The sequence below is a fragment of the Vespa mandarinia genome, chromosome 11 (assembly GCF_050613455.1).
Source record: "Vespa mandarinia isolate Hongniang chromosome 11, ASM5061345v1, whole genome shotgun sequence".
In the NCBI taxonomy this organism is placed as follows: Eukaryota; Metazoa; Arthropoda; class Insecta; order Hymenoptera; family Vespidae; genus Vespa; species Vespa mandarinia.
Genome location: NC_140820.1, coordinates 59,066 through 83,188, shown reverse-complemented (window position 1 = coordinate 83,188; position 24,123 = coordinate 59,066). Strand labels below are relative to the sequence as shown.

Sequence of the window (24,123 nt, the reverse complement as noted above, 5' to 3'; positions counted from 1 at the left end):
TTAGAAACGTTCCCGCGCGGAAACGATGAAAGCAAAGGACGAGGGGTCCTCCCCACCTATTAGTAATTAGCACGCAACACCACCTTATTTCCCCTCGTGGCTCGTGCTACGGTGGCGCGTGTCGTGCCGGAAACTCACTTAGTGCGCGGCAAACAGACCGTTTCTCATCGTACAAGCGCTCCTTCCCGTTCGTTCTTCTCTCAGGAGAAAATGTATTATTCGCGCAGCTGATTAAATCGACACGTTAAACGATAATCGACCTTATTTTTTACATATTTCGAAAGAGAAGGCGATAATGAGGAAGCAAATTATCGAAGATTCCATTGCGCGACCGTTCGATAAATAAACAAAAGGTTTGCCGAATCGAAACGACATGGACGAATCTCATGGGAGTTTCGTTTGGGTCGCGTCAGCTGTTGAGCGGACGTCTCAGACATCGGACGTCATACTAGCATCAATAAGGACATGTGTCCGATTCGTATATAACCGTTATTAGGATACCGCGCGATGCATGACACACGCGCGATCCTCCCTGTGCCTTTACGCGCGTTACGATACCTACGATATATTATATACCTAGCTTTTCCCTCTCTTCCCGCGCGCACAGGAAGTTAGTAGACGCGTTATCCTCTGGCCGCGCGACATCAAACTTCCTTCCTAGCTCGTTCCCGGAAGGAAGAGATTTCGGGAACCCTGTTACGCTTGTATAGCTTGTACACGATCGTAACGACGATCGATGTCCCATTATTATTATTAAGTAAAGGAAAAAAGGAGTGTCGTCGTTACGATTCAATATGAATATGAATCGTGTTATTCTGCATTATCTCGTATAAGATAAGGAATTTTAAGTTTCTAAAAATGGGGGATACTTTGGCGTTACCGTGTATTCTCCTATCCAATGATAGTTAGTTGCGTGCTACGTCGGCGATGCTCCGTTACTTTATCCGTTCGAATTAAGTGGATTAAGTAGAAATTATGGCCCGATATATCACGGAAGCTTAAACGTTATTCAAAAGATACAAATCTAATAGTACGACGTCGAAGGAGTACGTCGGAAGTGCCAACTCCTGTTGGCAGGAAAGTAGCAGACCGTTTGAATTAACGGCGTTACCGTGGTTGCGGTTTTTAACCATAGGCGTTTACGCTTACGCTAGTACCTAGTAATATCCTTCGGAGGGGACAGCTCGTGGCATAAGGGATCATTCTTTGATTAGATACGAGTCGCGATTCTCGTATCACTTTTTTTTTTGCCTTAGAGAGATTTTTTTGTACGTTCGATGCTGATACTTTCCTTTCTCTTATTTTCTTTTCTTCTTCATATTTTTTCATAGGGGGTTCTTTTTTTTTTTTTCATTAAAAAAGTATCGACCCGCCGACCCATCGACAACAACGCACGTTCCGTGCGTGATTCGTTCACGTGCTACGACAAACGTAAAGGAGGCCATGCTGCGGACACGCGGGCTACGATGCGACGATCGCGAATTTAAACGTCCAATTATGTACATCGATACTCGTTCCTCGCACTCGTCAACGATACTACATTCCATGTAGTATCGCTCGTTGGCGATGCTACATGGAATGTAGCATCAAAAAGTTTCTTAAGCCTACATACGTATCCCTAATGCGATATATAGAAATATAATGCGTAATCGAGCATTAATAAATGATTAAACAACGACGCGTTCTACCTCGCTTACCGTCCAAGTCTGGGGTCATACTCGAGAGACTATGGTAATATGAAAAGTCTCGTTAGAAAGAAATTAGGAAGTCTAATGGGAAAGAAAAGAAGATGGGAAATGTATAAAAAGGGTCGCAGTCACAGGGTTGGATCATCCCACTTTCCATATAAAGAGAACAACTATCGACTTTACATACTCGACATTACGTACTTGCTATTATACGTCGTATGCGTGGATTCGCAACGTGGATCCGCCAACGAGAGAGACTAGAAGTACAATGGTAATGTACTCTCGCGCTTGACGGCGAACGCGACGGCTAACGATGTATTCGCTCCTTCGTTTCGGCGTTAACGTACGAAACGACGTAACGGCGTAACGACGCCGAACGCAAATGCCCAATGTTTCTTCTTCCTCCTCTTCCTCTCTTTTTCCTTTTCCCTTTTACCCCTTTTTCCTTTTATTCGGGCTGCAATGGTCGGCCGAGTAAACGCACGCGGCTCACCGTCTACCCAATTCCATTTGCGCGATAACGCGCACGAAACGGATCATTTCACTATTCGTTGCGGTGCGATGCGACGCGGTACAAAGCGAGGCTCCTTTCACTCTTTCGCCGGATCTTTTATCAAAACGAAATTCACAAATTTTTTTTTAATTCCAATTAATAATAACAATTAAAGGACAATCTTTCATTCGTTTGTGATTCGTTTACGTTTTTATATAATTTGCGCGCGGATCGATTAAAAGCGTTACTTTTTTCAATCGAATCATTAATCGAGACGAACGTAACGCATAAAAAGGAAGAGGACTAAAAATTAGTCCTATAAAGACTACGGAATTATATCTACTCCGGTAATATTGGAAAATAAACGATAAAGAGTATCCTTTTTCTCATTTCTTCCTTAGGGTCGTGAAACGCACGAACTTATGTTGAAACATTTCGTCGAACGTACGGCAACAATAGGAACACTCTGAATAATGTAACATAGTGGCAACAAGCGGGCTTCGTAAATAATTCGTAAACCGCTCTAGCGACTCGATCGTCTTGAACTTTGTCGTTGGGCTCGTGTCTACGACGCGCTGGGTACTTTGGATATCCCGAAAACAATGGAGCGATAAAAAGAGCGAAAATGGAGAAGCTCGTGCGATCGAACTCGAACGGTAACCAAGAACGGAGAATAGTTTGCCTTGTCGCTTTTCTCTTGTTACGAACTTGTTGGAATTATTAAATACGATGTGTGCGTGTGCGTTTATGTGTCTGTGTGCGCGCTCGTGTGTTCGCCGCGCGCCTGTATGCACAAGCAAGTAAATATGCATCGAACAAAGTGGCAAGCTTTCGCAATGTTTTTATCCTACGATAGAAAAAGCTTTCCGTCTTTGATGTATATTAATTGAAAAATTATCCGTGACTCTTATCGGTAGATAAGTTTTCCTCTATAACGTTAATGCGTAATCGTCCATATTATGCACCTTCATTATTTATTCGTAATATAAATGGAATGTTGATTTTCATTCATTTCTCGAACCACTCTGGAACGTTAATCAATTTACTAGCTTCTATATGCGGATGCACACGCATCGGTATATAGAATACTCACCGGTGTGAATATATGTGTGTTTCTTCATGTCCGATTTTTGATGAAACCTCTTGCCGCAATATTGACAGGGGTAGGGTCTCGTGTCGGAGTGAATTAGAAGGTGAGTGCTGAGCGTGCTCGACCGTTTGAATGCCTTCCCGCATTGTTTGCACTGTAACAAGGATTTCGTGGTTTCTCGGGTTAATACTCGATTCTAAAAGTGTGACGTAAAACTTTTCTTTTTCTCTTCTTCATTTTTACACACTCTCATAACCATAATCTTCTACATATATCAATTATTATTTATAAACGGAAATAGGTATTATTTCCTAAAAGGGATTAATAGAAAAATCTATGGCTTTGCATAACTGGGACAGGTGCCTTTGACACTTGTGACTCGGCTTACTTATTAAGCCAGAGAGAACGGGAACATTTGCGTGCCGAAATAACCATGCAATTATACTTTTGTCGATTCCATCCCCTTATTGTTCTTATTTCAATTCAAGAAGAAATTAAGTGTCCGGACAGAATGAATTTCCGTTCTCTTTGTACTCTATTTCCTTCATTGCCACTTGTCGGATATCCGACAAATCCATTTTTTTGCATATATAGAGAAACCCAGTTTTATTTACACGTATGTATCTGCATATGCGTATGCACGTTTATACGTCTTGCTCGAAGAATAAAGCTTACATTAATTATGTTAATTTCGTCAAATCTTCCTTCTCTTTCACTTTTGCTCCTTCCCGCTTCTCCCGGTGTATTCGTTCCTTCGGTAAAAAGAAAAAAAAAAAAAAAAAAGATGGGACGAACGAACTTGCAGTAGAGTAAACGCGATAGAGTAAACGTAAGTAAAAACTTTTGAGATTGTAAAATATAAAACGATCGAGTACAAGAAGGGAAGAAGAGAAAGAGAAGGAAGGAGGCACCTTCTAGAGGATCGGCCGCGCCACGCCGGGACGTCCGACGCACCTGTGTGTTCATTTTATCTTCCTCGACTCATTGTAGCGAAGGCGCCAGTCGTCACAATGCTACGCGCAACACGCGTGTCTCTTTCCGGACAATATATGTAAGTGACTAGGTATATGTAGGTTTGTGAGTGGCTGGATGGAATCGTACGTGATCGTAACCAACTTGAAATATAACTTCTGTATGCGCGTGCGTATCCTTTTGCGTTTCCAAATTCTCCTTTTTCTACAAGCTTTATTTCATTTTTTTTCCATTCAATGCTCGACGAAAAAAAACGAATTTATGGATTGCCCTTTTAAAAATTCAACTTCCGAAACATCCGATATTTCGCTCCGATATCTATCGAACGTTAACCGCGTTTACGTTTCCCAGTAAAGCCGCGTCATTGGTTCAGCCCCTTTTGATCGCCCACCGCGATCAAATACATTCTTCCCGCTTGGACGCGATTCCTTTCCTTCATCGTCGGATAATGCTCGAGTGAAACACCAAAACCCGTTCTCTCGCCTGTTCCCGTGGGACGGGAGCGTTGTCGAACGTGAAATGACTCGTGAAAGGGGCCGGAGGCAGGGGGATGCCCCGATCTCGATCGTTGCTTTCTCATATGTGTGTCTCGGCGAAAGGTAGTAAATGAAAAGAAAAAATAAAAAGAAAAGAAAGAAAAGGAAAGAAACACGAAATGTAAAAGAAAAAGTCGATAAAGCCAAGTTCGATGAAAAAAAACATCCGAGTCTCGTCTTTGCTATTCACGTCCTTTAAAAGCCATTGTTTCTATCCTACAAATCCCCGAATCGCTTTCCGATTTATTACAATATCCATTTGCTTCTCCGTAATAATCACAAATCATTGACAACTTTTTTGTTGTCTTTGTCGATTTCTTAAAGATTATTAACGTTCACATTAACTTTCTTTTGATTTTCTCCTTTCAATCGTAATCGCAAAACAATAGCAATTACAATGTGGAATGATAACGGAAAAGCGTACGGTATCGATAACGGTTGGACTGTTTTTTTCTTCTTTCGGAAGAAAAGGAAGGAAATAAATACTCCATTGCGACACCGCGGAGAGGAGAAACGTCCCGTTTGTAGATCAGCGGCAAAGCTAGCGGGGAGAGGGGAACAGGATTAGAGAGAGAGGGAGAGGGAGAGGGAGAGGGAGAGGGAGAGGGAGAGGGAGAGGGAGAGGGAGAGAGAGAGAGAGAGAGAAAGAGTGAGAAAGGAGGAAGGACGAAGGAGGTAAGGGAGATCGTTAATAAGCACCGCGGCACTTCGTTCAAGAGTCGCAAAGGAAGCGATGGATTGTGGGAATGAAAGCGGGTAGGGAGTGGAGCACGCCATTGTAGTCACACGACACGAAAGTGTTCACTTCCGGTGGCGCTTCGAGACAAAAGGGAGACGTCCGCGAGCGTTACGAGATGCTGCTGCTGCTGCTGCTGCTGCTGCTGCTGCTGCTGTCGTTGCTGGTGCTCTGCTGTTGTTGCTACTATTTGATCGAGACTTTCGCCAACGATTGACATCGATACCTCTTTCGTCTGGAATTTCGATTTTAATTTCATTTCTTTTTCTTTCATTTTTTATCCCTTCTTCGTAGGATACGTGGACTAATGTGGTCTCTCTTTCAATTTCGACTTCGATCTTTTGTTCCGCAGAGTTAACAATTTTCTTAATCCAATTTCCATACGATGAAGAGCGGCAAATGAGTTTATTCGGAAACAGCACCCTTTTGTCAAGCGATAAGCGAGGTCGCGTTTCGTTCGCGAACCCGGTTGATCGGGAAAGGCCATCACACGGGTCGAGTTTGGAAAAGTAAAATCAGTCCTCCGAAATAAAAACAACGTGACGCGTCTGGCCCGCATATCCTAATATGTCCGCATTACAGTTACGCGTCGGACGTAAAACCACTGTCGAGAGAGTTCGTGAGCTCACATCGAATCGTGCGTAATTACGACGTAGCCTCTTGCCGATCACCGATACGTACGTTCCTACGTATGTATATATATATATATATATATATATATATATATATATATATGTATATATCTATATACGTACGACGTACTTACACGTCAAAACATTTGACCCGTTTACTCGGCACCGACTCCTGGGGGGGTACTTATATACTTTCGCAGGAATTTCAGATCGCGTGACTCCTGAAATCGGCGTAATCAAAGACACGTAGTTTCTTCTTTCGCCACAAACGAAATCGCGGATTTCGAATAAGATGAGAAAGAGAAATAGAGGACGGAAGGAAGGAGAATTTTGGTAATTTTCTTCTTCCTATTTTCTCGTTAATCATAGATTTGCCTGTGTTTATCTTAAAAACTGTTAAAAAGTACATAATCACCGTTAGTGTAGACGTTTTTGTTCTTGCATTGCAATTAATTTTTCATTTTCGTGCAAAAGTGATCGATTATAGGACACGTTTTGTGCCCACTTGGAAAGATGCCTTTGACAGAAGGGAGCTCACGCGCACGGGAGAAAATTTATTCGCGCGGCTTCGCAAATTGACCGTAAAAAGCATCAGGTACGGCGATTAACCTCGGCAAATCGGCGTTGCGACGGGAAGTCTTTATTTTTTTGCGGAGAACGCTCGACGTGGAAGATCGACGGAGAGAGAGAGAGAGAGAGAGAGAGAGAGAGAGAGAGAGAGAGAGAGAGAGCGGTTACACTCGTACATACATATGTAATGCTACGCCGAAGGTCTTGGATCTTTGATCGTCGAGTTCCGCAGTTGCTCTCGCGGAGAATCATGTGCCGCGTCGGATGGAAATCCAAGTTACTTTTTATGTTCGCGCGAAAGAAGAGCGCGCCGATAAAAGTGCCCCGGTCGAGCTCGTAAAATCGACTTCGTACGGTAAACCCACGCACGAGCCACCTAAAGGTGCACATTCGCTACAGAGGAAGAGGGAAGAGAGAGAGAGAGAGAGAGAGAGAGAGAGAGAACGCGCGTCTCTTTGTGCGTGTATACGCGTGCGCGCGCGCTTGTGTCGTGGAAGGTAACTTCGAGATTTCCAGGACCGATACCACTCGACTTCCTCGAAGGCCTATCGCCGATCTTTGCCGTTCGACGATTTGCTCTTCTCAGCGACTACGACGTTCATGTCGTTCGATCCGGAAAAAGTTAGGACATTTCGAAAATCAAACCCTGTTTGTCCTCATAATCGTCTACAACAATATACCTCAAAGTGTATCCCTTTCTAATCGAGATGTGACTTTGAAAAGTAATCCACATATTTGAGTCACGTACATTTGTAGCTTTTTAGTCTATACTTATTTAGTAATTGGTTTAATGAGCTTTTCTTTTGTTACATAAAAAAAGGCATAAAAAGAGAAAACGGTTAATTACCTGAAAGCTTCTTTCGGACGACGATGGTGGAGTGAGGGGTGAATGATGAATTTGCCTGTTGATTATAGAAGTCGCCAAAGGATTTCTAGAAGACGGTGCTTTCGTTTCTCTGGCCTCTCTTTCGCAAACTGATCCAGGTGACCAGATTTCATTTTTTCTGGTGATATTCGATGAGACGTCGTTTGGTTTTGTGCTAAGATTCAGAGGTACTTCTTCCTCTAAAACACGTGATGAAAATTGAGATTAGACGTAACCTTAACGTTACGATTAGCATACCGCGAGTATCCAAATCTTCCCTCCCTCCCTCCCTCCCTCTCTCTCTCTCTCTCTCTCTCTCTCTCTCTCTCTCTCTCTCTCTCTCCGTAACTTAAATGTTTAAAATCGTTACCAAAAAGAGCGCGCATTCGTTAGTAAAAATAGAATTATTACTTGATTACTACGCGTATACGAGTTTACGTGATAGTGCAATCTTTTACCAAAGAGTATCGTCCTTAACGAGTCACCAACAAGCGCAAAATTTGCCGTGCTTCGCATCGCATTTCCTCTTCTTCGTATTTACGTATAAGGAAAAAGTAGTAAGAGAGTATCGGTCGTTTATTCTTATCGAGTTGGATACTTAATTATTTGCTATTTTTCGCAGAGACACTGTAAACACGTTGCTACGTCAGGCGCGTTTTCTTCAAGAATTTTCAAAACGATCGCCACCGAAATGTGCTATCGAAATTGTATGGATTCTACTATGAATGAATCAAAATAGATAGATAGATGAATAGATAGATAGATAGATAGATAGAGAGAGATAGAGAGTGAGAGAGAGAGAGAGAGAGAGAGAGAGAGAGAGAGAGAGAGAGAGAGGGAGAGAGCAAAGAGAAAGAACGCAAAAGAATTTAATTAGCCTGATTCGTGAAGGTACTTGTAGTTCGACAAGATTGAATTCTGCCGAAATGTTGACTTGGCTGTAATAGCAAAAAGAAGTATTCTATTTTTTATGCGATAAAACTGGCTCGAGTGAGACCGTTTAGCGACCTAACATAAAGCGTAATAACGCTTCGTCAGCTTGAAGAGCATTATCGAAAATAATTGGTGACTTGTAAGAACCTCGTCTATGTACCTACTTAAATGCGTTCGATGAAAAATGACGCTTTTAACGGTAGCAGCTGTGCGATTAGCCTTTGTTTTAGCCTCTTTTGCCAATCGTGTACGACCATTCGTCGCCATTTACGAGCTTACGTTTGTTACGGTATTGTCCTACTATATATCGTCTCGTTATCCGATTCCTCGTAATCACGCGACGATAGGTTGAACGATAGTTCGTCGTGACGTCAAAACTCTTAATTATTCCTATTTGAAACGGCCGTAACAAAATTTCAAACGAAAAGGAAAAACAGAAAAAGAAAAACATACATTACGAAATTTATGATTACGAATTATTATGGAAACATCAGTTGGCACTGGTATATATAATATTTGTTGAAAAGGCAAACGAATAATCAATAAACAATTGGCAAATAATAGAATGAATTGTAGTCTCTCACCGATTGCAGCTTTTTCCGCGGCGCATCTTGGCGAACCGGGTTTGACCGGGCTAAGAGGTTCCGGATGGATGGGCGAACAATTGGCGACCGGTGTCGTCTGCTGAGCTGGAATTCTTAACGGCGGTAGAAGGGAATGCGGCAACAGAAAGCCTACGTTTCGGGCCCACCAAGTGCTCCCGGACGTCGCGTAACCGCTGTACATCAGACCGCAACGCATCTCTAAAATAAAAATATCCTCTAAATCGTGAGAAATGTTCAGTAACTAACATGTCATAGTCCGAAAAATCTCTTATTACTTTATAAACCGATCTACTCGTGGAAAAAGAAAACGGAGGGAGAAGGAGAGGGAGGGAGAGGGAGGGAGAGGGAGGGAGAGGGAGAGGGAGAGGGAGAGGGAGAGGGAGAGAGAGAGAGAGAGAGAGAGAGAGAGAGAGAGAGAGAGAGAGAAAAGGGGTTCTTACCTCGCGCAGCTACGTTCGCGGCATGGGGTAAATTTTGTAGTCGTAGATCCGAACCATATCCGGACACGAGAGTAAAGGCGCTGAAACGATCCGGAACAGGTACGCAGAAGCTAGAGGGAAGATTCGTAGAGGCAACGCTGCTCGCGCTACTGCCCGGAGCGCCTGGGCTCCAAGGAGAGGGTGGTAACGTCACATTGGGGCTACTGGGAGGCGATAGGGTGGCCGGGGGTGATAGAGCTCCCACCGGAACTCCTACAGGATCGCTGTGAAGTTCCGGTTTCATGTGCCAAGTTCGCGGTACCGCTTCTGAAATTTCACATGAATGCGATCAATTTTCTGCTAAAATGAAAATCCAAATTTTTCACTTCTCTCCTTAAAAGACGATTACCTGGCAAAGCTGGCCTGCAATTAATATTACCTCTTTAAACCGTCCGTAGTGTTTTTTATCGCAAACTGTAATTTCGGTCGATATTCCTACAAGTACTTATCTATTATATAATTGCATGCGACGAACGAGGATGATCTATCGAGTTGTTTCGTATTATGCGATCGTGCTCGCATTTATTTTACCTCTACCTCATTGCCGATGATCTCTATGATTCCTCAACCTTCGACCATTTTTACTACTTTTACTACTCTTTTATACTTGCGGTAATGTCCGCCATTCACGCAGCTTTTATAATGGCTCGCGCATGAGCCACATTTACTGCCTAGAGATAGGAAAAGGAGCGATTTTAACGCTTTTTCCTATGGAAAAACTAATTAAAACGATATAAAATGTGCAATAGCGACTGGAAAACGAGCAGAGCTCTTTCTTTAGACCGAAGATCGCCTCTTCGTGGCGATCAACTTTGATATTAACAAGATATTTACCTATATACTTGTTACTTGCTACTTGATTACAATTGGCAATTTTTTTTCAATATTATTTTTCCCTTGAAATCGAGCCAATACTTATCCCTCTGACTTACGACGAGCGGTAGATAAGATACATTGACCAAAGAAGCGGGTAGAAGCGAATGCGTGACGTCACGCATGATAAATTGACGGAAGACAATCAAACTGGGCTATCTTCTCTGGGAAGAAGCACCGAAACGCGTTGCTCGATACCCGAGCCGGTTAATGATAGTCGAACGTTCGAAAACCGGTATTGGATATGTACGATGACACGAGCCCTGCCAAGTAGATGTACGTACGCACGTACACGCGTGCGATCGTTAATTCCGCGCAACCCGAAAAATTCAAGTTCGGTAATATCTGGAACGGTAGTAATTATCGATAATTCGAATATCTTCTCGAGGAAGAAGTGTCAGCGAAACGGAGAGGGAGCCAAGAGAAAGTGGCGCTCGGAAAGTGAACGAGGGAAGATACTTGTCGGGTCCGCTTAAACGTACTCCTCGGCAGCGGCGCCCTACCGATATAATAATACATACACACACATATATATATATATATATATATATATATATATATATATATAAATTATTTCGATATATCGGAGCAATCGCGAAAATATTATTATACTATTTTATCGTCTCGATGCGAGAGACGTTTAGGCGAGCTTTTAACATAATCCACTCTCACGAGGGATCCTCCGGCCGCTCTATTGGAATTCGGCCGACCTATATGAGCAAGAGGAAAAATCGGCTGCGCGCTCAGATTTACGATACACCACGTTCGTTGTTAATCCAATCCCAATTTAAAGTTGTAATTCAATGTGTACGAACGCTCGTCGCGTCGCCATCCGAGAACGAGTCCTCTCGGAGCTTTCCCTCGGCCACCATGCAAGTTCCTTCGTTCTTGGGAAGCGATATAAGACCCGTCATTGATACTACGATATAAATCGATCGATATCTTTTCTCCAAAGGATAATGTTGTACGTCGGAAGGGTTAATTAGATGGAGTTAGTTAGATGGAGTTTGGGGCATCTTTTCGAATCTAAGAAAAAGATTCATAAGAGATATACGACGAATGGTTTACTTTATAATGATATAAAAAATATCTACGCACGTAAGAGCTCGCGCGTCGCTAATTCTTTTCTTCTTCTTTTCTCTTCTCTACTCTTCTCTTCTTTTTACACTACCGAAGTCTACTGAAGTCAAAATCTTACACCATGCGTTCTTCAGTTTGCCATCATTTTCAAACGCTTTTGCCCTGACAATGCCGGTTAACATTTTTTAAATCTAAGAGTCTTGCGTCAATCTCAAAAAGTTGTCTCTGAATTTTAGTAAAACTATTATTTTTTCTGCTAGGAAAAATCAGAATAATAAGACCAACTTGGCGACAGGTGGGATTATTTATCCCGTAAACACTCGTCGTAAAAAAAAATGCGAATTTGACTATTTATGATCGACGACAATTAAGGAGAGTTTAAAAAATATGTCTCGTGTGTTTAATATTGTACGCAGTCCTTATAAATATTTTCCATTTGAAAGAAAGACGAACGAGCGAATATATTGTTTTCTCCTAGAAGATATCAAACTGGTAGAATATGTATTTAGCATAAATCGGATGACGGCGATTAAACGAGAAAAGTATGGTATTTAAACGTTGCTCGATGCGTCAACGGTTCTCGCGTATCTACCCCATTGGCACAGTCGGTCGAAAACAAGGCGACACGTAAGTACTCGCTATATCGGCCAAAGAGCGAAATGAATTATATATGTCGCATGGTGTGCGTGCACATCCTGTATCGTCCTGGCTGACTCGTCGGGAGACGAGATTCTAATCTTGGGTCGACCAGGCGTGATTGCTCGACGAGTGAGAGAGCGTAATAAAAGCAAGTGAATACATACATTTCACGTGCGTGCGTGCGTGCGTGCGTGCGTGCGTGCGTGCGTGCGTGGGTGCATGCGTGCGTGCGTGCATGCGTGCGGGCGGACAGGCGTCCGTGCGGACGACAACTCTCGAGTTCTCCTAGGGTTGCGTCGTGATCGTAACTATGTAAAAAAAAAGCGATCTCGAGAATTTTCATTATTCTCTATCTCTGCACAGGAACTTGCTCGTATGTTCATCGTTTTTATAAATAAAACTAGGCGAATCGTCCGTAATAAACGATTTTTATGATTAACGGGTACCGACGGGAAACTCTCGCGTGCAAGACGAGATCTATGACGTTTCATGTGATTCCGGAATATATTTAAAATACTGACGTTCGAGATGATAGGTATCGTGAGCGTGCTCACGTTCAAACCGAGTTACTCGTTTAACGGAGACAATAACGTTCGTTCGACGCTTTTATGTGCTTCGCGATTTCTAATCGAATGAAGTTTCAAATTTGAAAAAAGGAGAGTATATATATATATATATATACATGTACTTGCATACGTATGTATGCTTAAGTATTATATAACGCGAGTCGAATAACAAAGATAGTTCCAAAGATATTGTCGCATTTTATATACGAATAAAAAAGATTTATGTACCAATGCACTTTCCCTTTTTGTTCAATTATTTCTAAGTATTTATGTTCGTAAGTATTTAGGTAAGCGAAGAAGAAAGGCGAAGGCAAGAATGTACGTGGTCAATTTCAAGGACTAATTAGACTAAAATATTCAACTAGTCAATTCTCTGTGATTACGTCGCGTCGCGTCGTTTAGAACGGTCTGATAGCGAAACGTCGTAAAGAGTTGTCTTTTGGCTGTCTCTTCTTGAAGATTCTCCAATGTAAGAGGGGCGTGAACAATGAAAGAAAGATAACGCTCGAAATATCAGAATATATATTCCTTTTCTGGACATTGTCGAACGACTTCTCCTATCAACAAGGATGAATTTAATTATCGTCAATTCAACGGATATACATACATGCATACATACATACATACATACAACATACATACATATATATGTATGTATATAATCTCCTTAAAAAGATTCTTTAACCTCGTTCCAAACAACTGGCTTGAAAAGATACTTGTATTGACCCCATCGTGATTCAAATTTTTCATACATGTATGTATATATATATATATATATATATATATATATATATATATATATATTTGAATTTCTTTCTTATCTTCCCGATTATTCGCGATCTGCGTAATTTGTTTGAATTCGATCTTTTCACATTTGGAAGATTTCCTTTGTTATTTTTTGCAAGCCCTGTTTCACTAATTATCATAAGACTCGCGACGAGTGTTACTACCTTGCGATAATATCTGTTTTGCGAGAGTGTTATGGCAACGATTATCATCGTCGCTGTCATACGACATCCAATGCGATATTTACGCAATCGCAATTATTAATCCGCCGACTGAGCATGTTACAAGTGTTTATATATAACTCAATTACGGTTTACAAATAATTACTACGTCGGAAAAATTGTAACAACTGATCAAACACATCAGTATCTGCATAGTTGTAAATGATCGAGCATGATCGAGAAGAAAAATAATAAGACTTTCAAGGTTTCCACGATAACAATCGTCTTCTCGGCCCTTTTATTCGTTCAATTTCATTCGAAAATTAATTCTAATCGCAATTCAATATCATCACGTCGAATAAATCTGTAAAGATTTGCGCGTAACATTCTTGCATAAAACATAGCCCGATAAAATGGCAATTACGAGTCGTCGATTGGTTTGCATAGATAAAGTGTTTAATTAATACAACTCTTGCATTGTTATTACCGGATATGCTAATTATTTATGAGATTAAAAACACATACACTTTGCCCATTGCGACGTTGCTGGCGCGAAAAGTATATAACACAGGTAAGTACCTACAGAGATATCATACGAGCGGATTTCATCGTTCATGAACCATTGAAAATTTTAATGTAACTTATTATAATTGTTATTATCATTCATTCTGTCGCACGCTACAACCTTCCGACGTTTTTTGCTCTTGCATAATGTACAATACAAACGCGATAAAGTCTCGCTCGAAGAGAGAAAGAGAGAAAACTGTGTTCGTTCCATATTGAATATTTCGAAATCGTCGATTAACGGCTAATAGAGAATCCGTGATAGTTCTAACAAGTACTTGATACTTGACCAATAGCGAGAGAAAAAACAAAGATGTGAATCAAAGAATGTACCGCGCACTTACGTAGCTAGCTAGCCCGTCCCATACTTAGGTACGTGTGCACTTTCTTAATTAAACTCATCGTGATTGGCACGAGTTCGATACGCTTGGAAAAAAGGGGGAAAAAAAAAATTAAACTTGGAACAAAAATCTGGTTGAAAGAGAATGTATCGCTGTTAAAAAATCGACAAAAGCGACGTGTGGCTCCGAGTGAAAAAAAAAAAAAAAAAAAAAAAAAACGGAAACGTCCTCGATAAATGGTAATAACGAAACGATTGCGTTATCTGTCCAATGAATATTCATGAAAATCTCGAAATAATCATGAATCGACTGCGATTGATAGGAACGTATTGACATTGCGACGTCGTTAATAGCCCGAAATGTGTGTACTCAAGTGTTTTCGATCGTTTTTCGATTTTAGGATAACTCTTCGGTGAAGTTACGAGTACACGGAAGAATCGAGATATCGAGAAAGCAGAAACCAACGGCACAATGAAACGATACGTACGATACCTTCGAAGGAATGAATTTTTCGAACAAATCTATCTTGTCGCATAATCCGAATATTCTTTATCATATCCAAGCTATAAGAATATATACGAAAGCGAGCTATGCTAAGTATTACCAATTGGCGATGACTTGCTTTCCAAACGTACATATAATTTTATTCGATAATTATCACAATAATTATTGCCTATCACGTGACTCTTGAAAAAGTCGGGTTTTTCTTTACATAGTATTTTCTTTTTTTTTTTTTTTTTAATATTCTCTTACAGCGTCGTGCTTTGTTCCCTACGAAAGATAACTCGATATCATTATTTCTTTTTTTCCTTTCCCTTTTTTTTTATCTAAACAAGTGACAAATTTACGATGAAGAAGTTTAGAAAAAAATCTCATTTAGAGTACGCATCATAATCAGAAAGAAATTTATTTTCATACTGAAACCTTAATATCGTTCTTTACTTAATGTGCAAAGATTTAAATGTAACCACGACATTTGAACCACTATCATTTCTTCACTAGCTGTTTCATTATTATTCATTTGAACTGCATTATCGCTCATAGACGTTCATTACTCACCACACATCACGTTCCTAATCGCAATCTCAACGACAACGGCAACGGCAACGGCAACGGCAGCGGCAGCGGCAACGGGATCAGGGCTATTTCTCTCCACTCATGTATAAACGTTGAACGTTCGTCCAACTTTTAGCTCGCACTCTCTCAGAAAACTCGTAGATACTGTGTTTCCAATGAGCGTGTAAGAGCAGACTTTATCGAATATCCTTTATTCTTTGCGATCCTTTCTTCCGGAGAGAAGCGAGATTCTATAGAGTGTTACCACGTGGTTGACTCAGGTCGGGCAAATTTGTCCGGTCGATCGGGATTGATTCGACGAACCAAGTCGAAAAGGTATAGCGAATAAACACCAAAATTATTATACCATCGAGTGTCGCTTTACTATGTCGCTAAAGGTGCGGCAAAGAAAGCGAGAGAAAGATGTAAAAATTTTTAATGAAAAAATGCCAAATTTTCTTTCAATTTCTTCCTCTCTCTCTCTCTCTCTCTCTCTCTCTCTCTCTCTCTCTCTCTCTCTCTCTCTCTCTCCCCCTTTCTTTTTCCTTTACTCGCCACCCGGTGTCGTCCGCGTGCGCAAGGTCTTGGAGTGTCCTGGCTAAGAGCAGGACCCTGACTGACCCCGGTGTAGTCGCGGAGGGTACGAACGGTCTCGCGTAGTGGCGTGCGCGCCGTGTTGTCGGCCCACCGCGCCGGTAGCTTCCCCTTACCTGGTCGGGTTTCTCTCTTCTCACCTGCGCGCCCGTGCGTGCCTTCATGCGTGTGTACACATATAGATACGTAGACATATAAGCGAATGCTACACGAGTTATTCAAAGACCACGCCCACCACTCCACTACGAGCTTCTCAACGGGACGAGACTTGTAGTAGAGGGGCAGAAAATGTTTCTGTGTGGATGCATCAACGTTTCAGTCGTGTGCGATTAAATGAGTCTCCCTAAACTCGTGCGAAGAGAGAGAGAGAGAGAGAGAGAGAGAGGGAGAGAGAGAGAGAGAGAAAACGTATCATCGCCTACACAGGATCATTTTCTCAGCGTTCGTGCCAGGAAAGAAGCTGCTCATTCGATGGATCGAAAAGATTCCGCTAGATCATTCTAATTTCTTTTTTTTCTAAGAGTTCTACTTCCAAGAAAGGGTGGGGATATATTTGTATTTGTCTTAATTTAAAATATTTTTTTTTCCTACAACATCGAGTCGTTTCAACATCGTCGAAGAACGTCTAAATAATAGTTAATACTTTTGTTTGTCGGCCGTTCTTTCGATAATACATACACCTATCTATAAATTATGTACTCTCACTCTTTAGCGAATATCATGAGAAAGAAATAAGAGATTAGAAATATCAAATTTGTCGAAGGTAAATTTAACGTGATTTAGGATATTGACCTTAGAGATTATTCATTTTACTCTTTTACTTTTCTTCGAGACTCGCAAGAGAAATTGATTTCGTTTCTAAAGAGGCGGTTGAAAGATGAACGTAATCTTGATGATTAATCTGCTCTGTCGTTTGCGTTAATCGCTTCTTGGTAGGTATTGATTGATTCGAGACGGTATGCAATGACCGTTCAATTACGTTTCAAAAATAACGTAGCGACGGAAGCAAGCACTTCTCGAGATCGTCGACTCATCGAGATTCATCTTGAGCTCTCAATCGACGATATTATGTCGAAGAGAGATATCTCCGGACGGTTAGGGAGATCGAAATCGTGAACGCCGCTGGTAAAAGCCGATCATCGCGGGCAAACGGTTGTCGGTTTCGTCTTGCTTATTACTTAATAACGCTCTACGGTTATTTCTTTGGACGAAACGATTGAATTGTTCCATCGACTGTTCGATTCCTAAATAACATTCGTAAATTTGGCGAATGCATCTCTATAGCGTAGGTTGATAAAATGGTTGACGAAGAAAAGAGACAAAAAAGAAAAAAAAAAAAAAAAGAAGAAATAAGAAAAAGACAAAAATTGGAAAGAACTTGTGGCGGATCTATCGGAGAATTCGCGCATCCATCTTGAATACATTTCATCTCGCGAAGCTGATCGGCCCACCAGGCCAATGAGCACGAGCACGAGGCTTTAGAGAGTCTCCGAGAGTGCGCGCGCATTCTAGATCCGCGAGCAGATTTGATTCGGTGCGGCGCGGCGGCGCGAGAAGTAGGAGAGACCAAGTAGGAGTGCGTCGGCGCCGCAACGCACAGCGAAAGAACCGCAGAGACAAGGCCGCCTCCCCGTTACCGGACCGCCTAGTTTTAGATTTAGATCCCACCTTCCTTCGATCGAGCTCCTCTCGTATATATCTTCTCGCCTATATCTAATACCAACACTTACGAAGTATATAAGCAGTCCATTTATTATAATACCACCAGGTAGATAAGTATTTAATTGTTCGCTTACGTACGAACGATCAACGGTCCACCTATTCGAATGGTGCATATTATCGAATTGGTCCTATCGAGTTGGTCCTATTATCGAATTTCATTCGAATTAACGTCTCGGTACGTTACTCGATCTATACTTCGCTTGACATCGATTGAACACTGGTATATATATTTACAAAAGATTTTTTTACACCGATCATCGATCATTGATTTTGCCATTGAAAATTAGCTAATGGTATTATTTGTACGGCCTCGTAAGAAAAGTCGTGATCGTTATTCGCTCGACGAAGATATACACGCCAGAAGCAGTAGCTACACACTCGGACGTAGCCGACACAATACAATACACCGACGAAATTACCATCGCAATGGGACGAGCTGTTGGAAAACTGGGTGAAACAGCTGTGCGAACAATACTCGCGTATAGCTGAGCTCTTTTTCTTGCCCTCTTCCAGCCGTCCAGTATTGCTCATGGTCTAACTCGTTTCATCTGGCTTCTTTCTTCTTCTTCTCCTTCTTCTTCTTCTTCTTCTTCTTCTTCTTCTTCTTCTTCTTCTTCTTCTCTCCTTCTTCCTGTCCTCCTTCTCTCCTTCTTCTTCCTTTTTCACCTCCTTCTTCGAGGTTACTTTACATCGAGGTTACGCGATCCATATGTGTGTAGTTATAGAAGCACTGCAGGTGCACTTACCTACCTGCTGGCCTCGCTTATACTTCATCGTTGACGACAACGGCGACGACAACGTTCGTGAATGATTACGCAAGTTTCACTTATCAAAACTTACCAGGTTGGTTGGTGCTGCCGCATCGTTATCGTTCGATGAAAAGAAGTGCTTATACGTCCGATCGGGATTTGTCAAAGGCCCTTATTGCTTTTCTTAGAAAAAGATTTATTGGAATCGAACAAAATCAATGGCATAAAATTAGCTCTAAATGGAGGCTCCTTACGAAAGAAAAAAAGAACATTCGGTGCTAACCTTTAAAACGTTCTAATCTAACGTTACGTAAATTATCGGTAAACGATCGGTGTTTTTCACATGACGCTTTGAGCTCTTTAACGGACTAAATCAAAGATTTGCGATAATCTTCGTTGCGTTGCGTTGCGTCGCTTCTACAATAAGTGAGTCGTTTCACGCGAGGTAGACGATAAAAGTATGCTCGTCCGTGTGGATCCCTTACTAATAGGAAAGAATTTGCCTCTTTCGAACATCTTGCAAAGACTGTTATTACGTGCACAAAGTCGTTCTATCGTCTAATTATCTACACACACACACACACACACACACACATATATATATATATATATATATATACACATATATATTTATCTATATGTATCTATTAATTGAAATTGTTTAACATCGTTTCTTTCACTGTCCTACGTCGGAGAACCATAAATTATCTAGCAAGGAGCGAGGGAAGATGGAAAGGAAAACGAAATAAATAGAAAGGCAACTTTATGGGAAATATATTTTCATTGTCCGAAGAAATGTGCGAGACGCTACGATTTCGAACGATTTAATGATTTTTTCCTTCGTTGAGTCGCTCGAACACGAAGTATCGAAAAACGCATCGTCGAACGATAAAAAAATTCCCATAAACGAAAGATCATAAGCGTTTCTTTATGCGAAGGACAAAGAATTATAAATGAGAGCAAAGAAGAAAGAAAGTAGAGAAGAAAGAGAAAGAGATTGACTCTCGCCTTTTCTGACATCACACGCACGCTGCTTTTATACATACCTATAGGTACCAATATGTGTACTTAAAAAGATTAAAGGTGGTTAGTATAGAAAAGAAAGAGAACGGCACGAAAGAGAAGTTATCGGTACGCCGCAAAAAAACTTTCTCGCCGTTCGATCGAACGAGAAAGGATACGAGATCGATCTCTCTCTCTCTCTCTCTCTCTCTCTCTCTCTCCTCCCTCTCCTCTTCCTATCCATGCCACTCTATCACTCTTTGTCGAAGGAGTCTACAGTTGCACGTAGTGTTTCGCACGAGCGTTTACTTTCACGCATTTCTATGTACTCACTTACTCCGCATGGTCGTTCAACTTTATCAATATATGCTTAGAACGTTTCGTTAATACGTTGTCAGATTTTTATAGTGTTTACTTACGTTTACTTACGTTACGTAATGGTAAGTCTAAAAATGTTTTTTGATTATACTTATCGACTGGGTTATTTCAAAGTTATCCAAGTTGCCTTTTTTCTCTATGAAAAAAAGAAGAAAAAAAAAAAGAAAAGAAAAAAGAAAGAACGTTACATCGATCGTATCCAATATGGAACTTGAAAAGTTTCTAATTCGATCGACCCCTTTTGTTCATCCTTAGGACGAATAAATTCATATCCACCTAAATGTGAATACGTAATTGTGCGAAATTGGACTCCTGCGGATATGAGAAGAAAACAACGTATCTCGTGAGCTATGCGTGATCCAGTTGGCCTGCCCACCTTCCTTCGACGTCTTCGAGATCGACCGACTCGATTCCGGCCCGTTTTCGTAATTCACGGGAAGTTTCGCAATACCCCGAAGAAACGACTGTAAAACGGCCGTAGACGCCCACCGTGCTGATTCTTTGGACTCTTCATCTACCTACACCGAAGGATGACTCTCCCTATAATAGCCGGAAATTACGGCAGGGAGATCACCTTTTGTTCCCTCCTCTTGCTTTCTTTCCTTTTTTATCTTTACGAAGTCTCTCGCCTCCGATAAAGCGACTCGCACGCGCGTCTTCTTTTCTCTTCGGAAAATGATACGAAAAAGATTTCTTTTTCCATAACGCTTGTTCCGAAAACATTTAAACTTGGTCACGTAGAGAGCTTCGTTTCGTTTCCTTAATATCTTATTAATATCTATTCGTTCTAATCATTTATATCATCTCTGCTTTGCAGAGTTAACGTAATCAATGAGAGAAAAAACGATACGTCCTATTCTGCCCAAGTAACCGCTTATTTTACTTATATACCAAAAAGTACCAAAGTGTAAACATTTATATTCTTGTTACGATGATCGCTCGTGCTTAAGACATAATTAACGAAGGATACGGTCTTAATTGCCGCTTAATCATGCTGGAGGAGGGCGCAGAGGTATGAACGCTTAGCCTTTGCTCTTGTTAGCATCGTAGCACGAGCCACGTGCACTTGAGGGAGATGCTCACTCTCTCTCCCTCTCTCTCTCTCTCCGTCGCTCTATCGTGTAAAAAATATTTCCGTTCGATCGAAGGTTTTAAAATCGGTACGCGAGCGCGATCAAGAAGAAGAGTGATCGTTTTCGAACGAAACTCCAATTGCAGGTGCAAGTAGGAATGTTTAATAAGCGAGGGCTCGAGGAACGAGAGAAGGAATGAGAAGGTGACGGGAGGCTCGACCAAGAAAGGGCCAAGAGGGAGGTTTCACGAAGGAGGGAAGTAATTAATGAGAACGGAGTAATTGCCGGCAGACGGGCGGTCGAGCGGTCGGACGGGCCAAAGATGCTGACACCAAGAACTCAGGAATCCCATGTCGCCTTCACCGTTTCTTGGCCTCGCATTCAGTTGGATCGAAATAAGTCGAAATAGATCGAAAATTATTCAAAAATTTTATGCCGTCGTTAAAAGATAGGTACTAATTAGATATCTAAATAGTACGAAACGTGACCTTCGACAATTGCGTGCAACTAAAACGATTGGAAACATGAATTACTAACAAGTGTTTAAAAACATCATAGATATTTATAATGGAAACGAGTTGGCTTCTCCATAAAGTTCGTTTTTGATCAAAATTCGATCTCGAAAATTGATCGTTATGCAAAGTGGAACGCTTTACGCGGAAGACGGGTTTATATTTAAAGGAAGTTATCCTCGGCAACGATTTCGAGCGAGCGTTCGTTAAACTCGCGTACTCTTCTACCGGGTTTGACGAACCGAGAGATCCGCTGTACGAAATCCTTTCTCCCTCATTTCAATTTGTAATTTTTTATTTGTGCACGAACCCTCGGCGGGGGCTGGCCACCTGCGCTCTTCGCTCGTAGCCAAGATTAAGTGGTTTCGTTAATCTTAATCCTTAAGAGCCACACGGCCATAAGCGGGTGCGGCGTCTTGAGGAACGAGAGCCCGTTCTTCGATACACAAATCGTTTTCGAAATTACGTCGAATTAGAAAATTAATAGGAACACGAAGCTCTACGACGATCAGAGCCGCAAGTTGATCCAAAGACGTTTAAACTACATTTTTCTCTTCTTTAACCGCGCGTTCCTTTGGACTCCTTCGAAACCGCACAATAGGACGAAATAGAAAATGGGCCCAGCCACAATATTTATATTACTGTCTTATTATTTATATTACTTTGTGAAATGTCATTAATAGCCATGGCTATTTCCGATGGAAAAGGAAGAAAAAAAGAATAATAAAACAAGGAAGAGAGAAAGAAGAAGAACAAACCAATATCTATTGAATAATGCCCATCTTAACTGTTTGACAAAATCGAACATCCATGGGAGGAAAAATATTTAAGCATCTTTTTTATTCCATTTTCCCTTCCTCTTTTCTTTTTCACAGTTCTACCAATTCTCCCGTTACCACTCACAGTACCTACAATTTCGTGGCAAAACTCCTCTTGGCGTTGCCTTCTTCTTCCTTGGTGTAAATTCTTTAGGATATCGGGAACGAGGATCAAAGTCAGTGCTAACAGTCGTGCTCGGTCAGAGGCGAAGGTGTACGAGAGATGCATCCACGGATGCATCGAGCGGAACGCGGTTCCCTACGGGCGGCCGAGTTTGCGAGTGAGCGCTCGCGCGCGCGCTCCACCACGTCCGCCTTCTCTTCTTCCCTTTACGGGCAGGCAATAGGCGGATCGCCCATTGGCGTAAAACGCCAATCTTTCATCCTTTCTTTTCATTTCTCTATGTAGCCGAGCGCCACATGTTATCGCATAAGATCAACTTACCTACCGAAATCCTTGCCGAAATCCGTATTTACTTTCTTTTATATTTTTATTAATGTAATTTACTAATAGGTACGATTAGAAAGTACGATTCGAAGGGATAGGAAGAAGAAAACATAATACGCGAACATTAGAAAAATTGTGCCCGTCTATATATCTAATTACTATACCTAATTATAGTAGCCTGTCTATATATTTTCTTTTCTTTTCTTATCTTTTCTTTTCTATATCGCAAGTTTTTTTATTTTTGAAAAATGATGCTCGTCCAAGAGCACGAGAAATTTGAGGGCAAAGCCAATGGAATATTAGCCGAGTTCGTGTTAACCAAGAAGAAAAAGAAGCACAAGTCGGTTAAGAAACCACTCGATTAAGATATAGAGTTAAGAGTTAAGTTGTACGTGACAACACGGATTTTCACCTAGCGTATAGCTCTCGTTGTTTCCCCTTACGCCAATGACTGCAAGGAGCACGTGACTTTCGGGCACGTGTCGGCACGTGCCACCTTTCCCACGGAGAGCACGCGCGTCTTTCCTTCTTTTACCCCCACCACCTGAATACGTTCTCCACTTTGCACGAGCGCACGGGCGCACCTTCTTCCTCTCTCTCTCTCTCTCTCTCTCCTCCTTACTTGACGCGTTTAGCTCCTTCTACTATTAACCACCACAAGCACCAACCACGGACATTCTACCCTTCCCGAGTTCCACTTACCCCCACTCTTTCTATCTCGCTAGGAGAGAGAGAGAGAGAGAGAGAGAGAGGGAGGGAGAGAGAGAGAGAGAGAGAGAGAGAAAGAGAGAGAGAGAGAGAGAGAGAGAGAGAGCGAGAGAGTCTGCTCAACGACTTTTCCCCCTTGCGCAACCGAGCGTACCACGTTAAAACGAAGATGCGAAGCCGTGCGTCGCTCTTGCTCGTCTCTCCTCCGTATAGCAACGCGTAGGGGCTGAAAACACCTGTGCATTGTCGTAGCGAGTAACGATACCGGGCCTTAAGCGAAATCCAGATACAACTTGTTTCTTTTCTTTTTCTCTTTTTCTCTTTTTTCACAACGCCTAACATACATTATACGAAATATATATCTATTAATTCGTCTAAATATACGTACGTATACTGATAATAAGTGTAAATTGGAATTTCTCGTGTTCTCCGTTATAAAGGGGCTCAGAAAGGT

General features: G+C 41.6%; 1 protein-coding gene across 4 annotated transcripts in view; it reads right to left on the bottom strand.

The window, feature by feature from the left end:
• The window catches only part of LOC118441367 (uncharacterized), a 29,462-nt gene extending 10,745 nt beyond the window's left edge, over window positions 1–18,717 (bottom strand). The window contains exons 1-6 of one of the 4 annotated variants that reach the window (XM_085660198.1): window positions 18,401–18,717; window positions 9,561–9,866; window positions 9,100–9,318; window positions 7,565–7,782; window positions 3,275–3,425; window positions 3,089–3,206 (exon numbers count right to left, since the gene is read on the bottom strand). In XM_085660198.1, the coding sequence (XP_085516324.1) occupies window positions 3,190–3,206; window positions 3,275–3,425; window positions 7,565–7,782; window positions 9,100–9,318; window positions 9,561–9,866; window positions 18,401–18,512 (1,023 nt within the window). In that variant the 5' untranslated portion in view covers window positions 18,513–18,717 and the 3' untranslated portion in view covers window positions 3,089–3,189. Of the gene's footprint in view, window positions 1–3,088; window positions 3,207–3,274; window positions 3,426–7,564; window positions 7,783–9,099; window positions 9,319–9,560; window positions 9,867–9,948; window positions 10,883–15,668; window positions 16,325–18,400 lie in introns of those variants that run through there. The other 3 variants (XM_035865659.2, XM_035865661.2, XM_035865662.2) reach the window with 3 other exon arrangements.
• Between the last annotated feature and the right edge of the window lie 5,406 nt (window positions 18,718–24,123).